At 45.9% G+C, this 6755-nt stretch overlaps 1 protein-coding gene across 2 annotated transcripts; it reads right to left on the bottom strand.

Annotated features, from left to right (window-relative positions):
* Window positions 1-268: 268 nt before the first annotated feature.
* LOC125506918 (uncharacterized) lies at window positions 269-5948 on the bottom strand. 2 transcript variants are annotated; one of them, XM_048671623.2, is made up of 4 exons: window positions 5616-5948; window positions 4686-4786; window positions 4366-4565; window positions 269-927 (listed from the first exon to the last, which is right to left on the bottom strand). In XM_048671623.2, the coding sequence occupies exons 2-4, from the start codon at window positions 4773-4775 to the stop codon at window positions 603-605; spliced, it is 615 nt and encodes a 204-aa protein (XP_048527580.1). In that variant the 5' UTR covers window positions 4776-4786; window positions 5616-5948; the 3' UTR covers window positions 269-602. The 2 variants fall into 2 exon arrangements, with proteins under 2 accessions (XP_048527580.1, XP_048527579.1); XM_048671622.2 differs by having other exon boundaries at window positions 4686-4794; window positions 5616-5946.
* Window positions 5949-6755: the final 807 nt, after the last annotated feature.

Below are 6755 nucleotides of genomic sequence, written 5' to 3'. Positions count from 1 at the left end.
TTCCAGTTTTTAAAGTATAATATAGCTTAAAAATGTTTCCTATGTATAAAAACATGTACAATATGTATGAAAAAAGTTGACATAAAAACATATATCTGAAAAATGGCAATCATGTATGTAACACTGAAATACGTCTAGATACATTTGTTTTAGCGTCAATTAACATAAGATGAAGACAATATTTGAAAAATGATAATGTATATAAGAAAAATATTTCTTATGTATACCAAAAATGTAAAATCTGTGCCAAAATAGTACACATCAAACATATAGCTAAATTAATATTAATCATATATTTGAAAAATGTAAACAAGTATAGAAAAATGTTTCTACTGTATATGAAAAATGTACAATCCATATGATAAAAAGTAGCCCTCAAACCCATATTACGAAAACAATTTATTGATGTATGTAAGAAACGATAAGCATGTACACCATCCGTTTCAAAATACTTGTTGTGGTTTTAGTTTGAATTTGAACTAAAACCACCAAGTATTTTGGAATGGAAGGCCGCAACGAGTGCCTTCCACTTACGACGTCCAGAAAGCATGTTCCTCCTTTTGGAAGGCAAAGACAACCGTTGCATAGTGGCAGAGCTAACTTCAGACTTCATTTGCTGGCACAGGAGCAGAAGCGTAGGCGCTGTCTTTAGATGTAGTTGTTGGTGCCGAAGGAGATGTAGTGGTTGGTAACATACGAGGATTATTGCCTGCGGTTGCTTCGTGGTGGTCATTTTTCTGAATAAGAAGATACGAGGAGACCACAAGGGCGACAACTACAAGAAATAGAAATGTCGCCTCCACGAAAACTGCGACACCTCCGACACCTCCGACACAACTACTATTCCCAACAGTTTTCTCCATAGATCCTTCAATCCCTAATAAGGCGCCTCCCAGGAAAGCTAGCATCGCTATGATCGCTAGGATCCTGCAAGTATACATGTATGGCATAGAGACCACATTAGTTAATACTACTTAAACAAACAATCCACCAAGTATATATATATTTTGTTAAACTTCAGTCTGAAAATTTTAAGCAAAGGTGTATTTTTTTAAAAAAAACCGCAAAGAACGAATGTTCTCCTGGGTCCCTGCTGCCTTCCAACACGACAGAGCCTGCACCATATAATTTTGACACACGGCCGTGCAGTCGTATGATCATGATGCATACATGACATTGACATGGCAACCTCAACCGTCACCGTGACAAATTAGGATGAAACGTGCGCGGAAAAGGCAGACCTCGAGAATCACCAACATAAAAGAGGGAGACGCGAATACTCGCTATTTTCACCTTAGAGTCAATGGCCGGAGGAGGAAAAACCTTATTCACCGCCTAAAGCATGGCCAAGGTTGGGTGACAGACCATGATCACAAGAAATCTATTGTTCACTCCCACTTCAATGCGATTTTGAAAAAGGGCGCTCCACGCTCCAAGACCATTAACTGGGCATCCATCCCACCCACTGGCATTGACCTTTCAGCGCTTGGTGATCCCATTTCGGAAGAGGAAGTCAGAGCTGCTGTCTTTTCTCTTTTTTCTGACAAAGCGCCGGGCCCGGACGGATTCACCGAAAAATTCTTCAAGAGTTGCTGGAATATTACTAAGGATGATATCATGCTAGTGATCAACAGCTTCTCCAACCTAAACGCCGGAAATCTGCACTGGCTCAATTCAGTGAATATCGCCCTCATTCCCAAGAAGGATGGTGCCGAGGACATCTCTGACTTCAGACCAATTAGCCTGATTCATGCCGTGGCCAAGCTCATTGCCAAAATTCTGGCCACTAGACTAGCCCCTCATATGAATGCCATTGTCTCCACTGCGCAAAGTGCCTTCATAAAAAAAGAAGCATCCATGACAACTTTATGTATGTTCGGAATCTGTCCAGAAAATTTCACCGCTCAAAGAAACCTATGCTTCTATTCAAATTAGACATCAAGAAGGCTTTCGACTCGGTTAGATGGGACTACTTGCTGGAGGTGCTAAATCATCATGGCTTCCCTACCCGCTTTCGTGACTGGGTCTCGGCACTTCTTTCCTCCACGTCCTCTAGAGTGTTGCTAAATGGTATTGCTGGTGACCCAATCAAACACGGTCAGGGTCTCAGGCAGGGGGATCCGTTTTCACCGCTCCTCTTCGTGCTTGCCATAGACCCCCTACATCATATTCTCAGCAAGGTCACAACCCAAGGAAAGCTACATCCCTTGCCCGAGAGACAACCGGGGAGAATTCGTGCCTCGCTCTATGCTGACGATGCTGCCATTTTCTGTGCCCCCATTATGGAGGATGTCCAATACCTTACCAACATACTTTCCTCCTTTGGTGAATCTACTGGCCTCTCCACAAACTGCACCAAAAGTTCTGTGGTACCCATCAGATGTGCCAATGTGGACCTAGATGATGTTCTCCAGTCTTTCCCGGCTTGCCGCGCCTCCTTCCCGATCCGCTATCTTGGGCTCCCCGTCGCGGTCAAAAGATTAAAGAGGGTGCATCTCCAACCTTTGGAAGACAAGGCTGCGGGCAAATTGGCACCTTGGAGAGGAAGGCACGTTGCTATTGCGGGTCGTATGACCTTGGTGAAGGCAGTCCTTAAGGCGGTGGCCATTTATCACATCACGCCGCTCGACATCCCGGTGGAGGTTATAAAAGCGATTGACAAGTTGCGGCGTGCCTACCTCTGGGCAGGATCTGACTCGGTTAGTGGCAGCAAGTGCAACATTAATTGGGAGCATGTCTGCAAGCCAAAGGAGTATGGGGGCCTTGGCATTTTGCACCTTTGCAAATTTGTTGCTGCCCTCCGGCTGAGGTGGCTATGGCTTGAGTGGAATGACCCACCTCGTGCGTGGTGTGGATTGGGGACGCCTTGCACGACTTCCGACCGCGACCTTTTCGCGGTCTTGACTGAGGTCAAGATCGGCGATGGACAGAAGGCTTCCTTCTGGGAATCTTCTTGGCTTCAGGGCGTTAGGCCCAAAGATATTGCGCCAAAGATTTTCGATATTTCACGCAAGAAAGGTGTTACGGTTGCCACGGCCTTAAGGGATGGGCACTGGATAGCACAAATCAACATTGACGCTGGCCTCACTCTAGAACACCTTCAACAATTCTTGGCCCTTTGGGAGAAGCTAGCGACTGTGGCCATTCAGCCGGGTGTCCAGGACTCCATATTGTGGAAGTCAACCAATGATGGGAAGTACTCTGCAAAGTCTGCTTATTTGGCGCAGTTTCATGACCTCCCGCTCTCAAGTTTGCCTGCTGCGGTTTGGAAGGCGTGGGCTCCCCCCAAATGCAAATTTTTCGCGTGGCTCGTTATCCACAACAGAGTTTGGACGGTTGATAGGCTTCAGAGAAGAGGATGGCCAAATTGTGACAAATGCCCACTCTGCAGTCAGGTGCAAGAATCTGCAGCACACCTGATCTTCAAGTGTCGTTTCTCTGTTCGGATTTGGAATGCGGTCTTCTCATGGCTCGGGCTTGCTATCCGCACGGCTCCGTGGCTCCTGTTCGATTCGGTGAAATCTTGGTGGGATGCGGTTCTCTCTGATAATACACTCCCGATGAAGGCCCTATCTTCTCTGTTACTTCTTGTGGGATGGGAGATATGGAATGAAAGGAATGCTCGTGTCTTCAGGAGCAAAGCGGCGCCGGTGGCGATTGTCATGCGACGCATCAAAGATGAAGTTTCGATTTGGGCCACTGCAGGCGCTAAGCATTTGCGTAATGTAATACCGCGAGAGTAATTGTTTTGCTTTTCCGCCGCTTGGCAATGTCTGTTCTGAAACCTTTTCTTATTAAATGAAAATGGCAAGTCTTTTGCCTTGTTTCAAAAAAAAAGACAAATTAGGATGACATGCAGCGATTTGAATTGTGAGTTGCCTAAGGGCATGTATAGTGATTGATAAAGTAGTTTTATTTTAAATCCGTCAAGTCATCTTGACATGACAATAAAAATGGTGTACAACAAGTTATACCTAAATATGTGATGAAAGATATTGTTGCTAACAGAACATATCTTAATTAAGAGAAAGCAAACCTTTTCTCTCTCATTAATCTCAATAATTATCCTACATGACACATTGACACTTTTAATATAGTATCATTGTATATGTCTTAAGTTCATGGACCCTCTTGCGTGATTTTCTACCAGATGGACTGTTCTGTACCTAGGTTTCAAGTTTAGCGCCCATGGTGGAATTTCCTCCTTTTTCTAAAAAAATCATACAATATTAATTTTAGTGTCAAGTGTTTTTTTTCCTGAAGATGATATTTTCCTTGACTACTGACACAAAGCAGCTGGACCCTAAAAAAAAGACAGAAAGCAGCCGAGATATGGAGCTTTCAGTGACAAAATTATTTACGTACCATGAGATGACATAGAAAACGACGGCGGCGATGCGATTGGCCCTCTTAGGATTCTGCCATGCCCCACAGCAGCCGATGGCTATGCTGGCGAGAATCTGTGTCGTTAGCGCCAGCACGGCCGCCACGACGCCGCAAGCGGTCGCCGGCGATCGCTCGTACTTACACACGCTGCGGTCATCGTGGTCATCCTGATAGCTTCTCTGCATGAATGAGTGCACACAGTTAAGAAGAATCACCAAAATTACTATCAACTACTGTACAACTAGATTATTGGTTGGCCGGAGGTTGCAACCGAGGAAGAGATAATATCGCGTGCATACCAGTCCCAAGAAAACCGCGCTGATGACCCCGAAGATGACAGTCATCACGGCGGCGACGGTGGTCGCCACAACTATACCTTTCTTCCCCATGGATGATCACACTACACTCCTAATCAGGGCAGATGAGTTGGATAGTGCATTAGGCGCAAACACATGCATATAGATGAATGAACAAGTGCAGGAATACAATGGTAGCTCAAATATGATTACTCGACGACGGGCTAACTCATGCATGACATGAAGATTATCAATCGCATCAATTGCTCCATTTCTTTGTAATAAGCTATATAAAGTTGATAGATATATACATACACTACTCTCTTCGATCCCGATTAACTACCGCAACTCTAATACAAAGTATATATGATTAAGTTGCGCCTAGCAAACAGGTTTGTCGAGGATTCACGCGGCCCAAGTGGAGTGGTGTCAAGAATTCCCGCCTCTCCAAGCATGGCGAAAACGAGCGGGCCAGGTCGTGGGCTCAGAAAAATCCTCACTTAAATCACGGAATAAACATCAAGAGAGACACCCCCAAAGACACTCAGACCAAAGCACATATTACATATTCCCTTCGTTCCTAAATATAAGATTTTTCAGAGATTTTAATATGGACTACATACGAGACAAAATAAGTGAATCTACACACTAAAATATGTTTATATACATCGGTTTATAGTTTCTATTGAAATCTTCAAAAAGCCTTATATTTAGAAACGGAGGGAGTAGTTAAATTCCATCAGACACGATGGGGAAGCACCGCGAGCAAAGAAAACTCCAGAGCTTGTGAACTGATGAACACAATGCGGGGATAAATAGAGAGTGAGAATCATGCGCTGCGGCTTCGCAAGAACTGATGAACTGAAAGCAAATCGCCCGGAGCACCAAACTAGCAGGAAAAGAGGAGGGAAGGAGGAGCAGAGGAATCCTTACGTTAGCTCCAAGTCGACGGCCCAAATCAAGCAAGCGACTGCTGCCCACACCCCACAGAGCCCTACACCACCAAGCGACCAGCGAAATGAGAGGACGGCAGGGCAGAGCGCCGGAGTAGGATTATGGTTCAGAGGTGTGAATGGATCCTCGACACAAAAATCCAACCAATACTATCACTAATAAATAGTGTGGAGAGATAAAGCAATGATAAACAAGTGGATAGCTTCCTACAAAAAAGTGGATAGGATGGGAACTTATCTGCAGTTCATGACTCAAGTACGTTTCCGGAAAGAAAGGATCAGAACGAGCGGAATATTCAAGGGTCCGCATCCAGCATTACTCAGAGGTTGGCGAGTGCCTCTCTTGCTAGCTGCTTCTGTCGAGACCTCCGGAGACGCACATACGCGTGCATATATGCGTGGTGATGCACGCGTGTACGTGTCGGCCGGGCCGCCGGAGATACTCAAGGCTTGCAGGTAGCAGGGACCGGCCGGTGGATTCATATCAACGTCGCCGCCAGGGTAACATGACAAAAGTTAGTCTTGACAGAGGCGAAAAATACTGACGATAGATACTTTGTGCTTTGCCGACGTCACTACTTGGCCGAGCCCGCCCGTCAGACTGAGTTGGCAGAAAAGAGCTACGCAGGCAAAATAAAACCTTCCACGTCTTCTTCTTCTTCCTCCTCTTCCTCTCTCTCCTTTGCATTTCATCAAACACCCCATGCACAGAGTAGCACGACGAGGAGAGATGGAGGCTGGGTGCGGAGGTGGCGGACACGGGACCCTCAAACCCTATTGCATCGGCGTCAAGCAGGAACCATTGGGTGGAGCCATCTCTTGCCGTCCTGCCTTAACGGAGTTGTACAGGCTCGCGCCGCCGTCGCTCAGTGTGGTACTCCCGCGGCTCGCGCTTGCACACGGTTCGGCCGGCGCCACACTTATCCGCTGATTACTCAGTCACGTCTTAGCCCCTTTTTTTTTTTAGAAAAGGAGGAATCACCCCCGGCCTCTGCATCTGAGGATGCATGCGGTCATATTATTTATTATTCACAAAGACCTTACAAGGTAATACAACAGTAAGTCCGAGGCCACCATCTAGACGACACCTGTCGCTACTCCTATCCCCTTGATGAAGGTG

This window comes from Triticum urartu, chromosome 5A, assembly GCF_056163025.1.
Source record: "Triticum urartu cultivar PI428250 chromosome 5A, HENAU_Tu73, whole genome shotgun sequence".
Classification (NCBI taxonomy): domain Eukaryota; kingdom Viridiplantae; phylum Streptophyta; class Magnoliopsida; order Poales; family Poaceae; genus Triticum; species Triticum urartu.
This window is presented reverse-complemented; position numbering and strand designations above follow the sequence as displayed.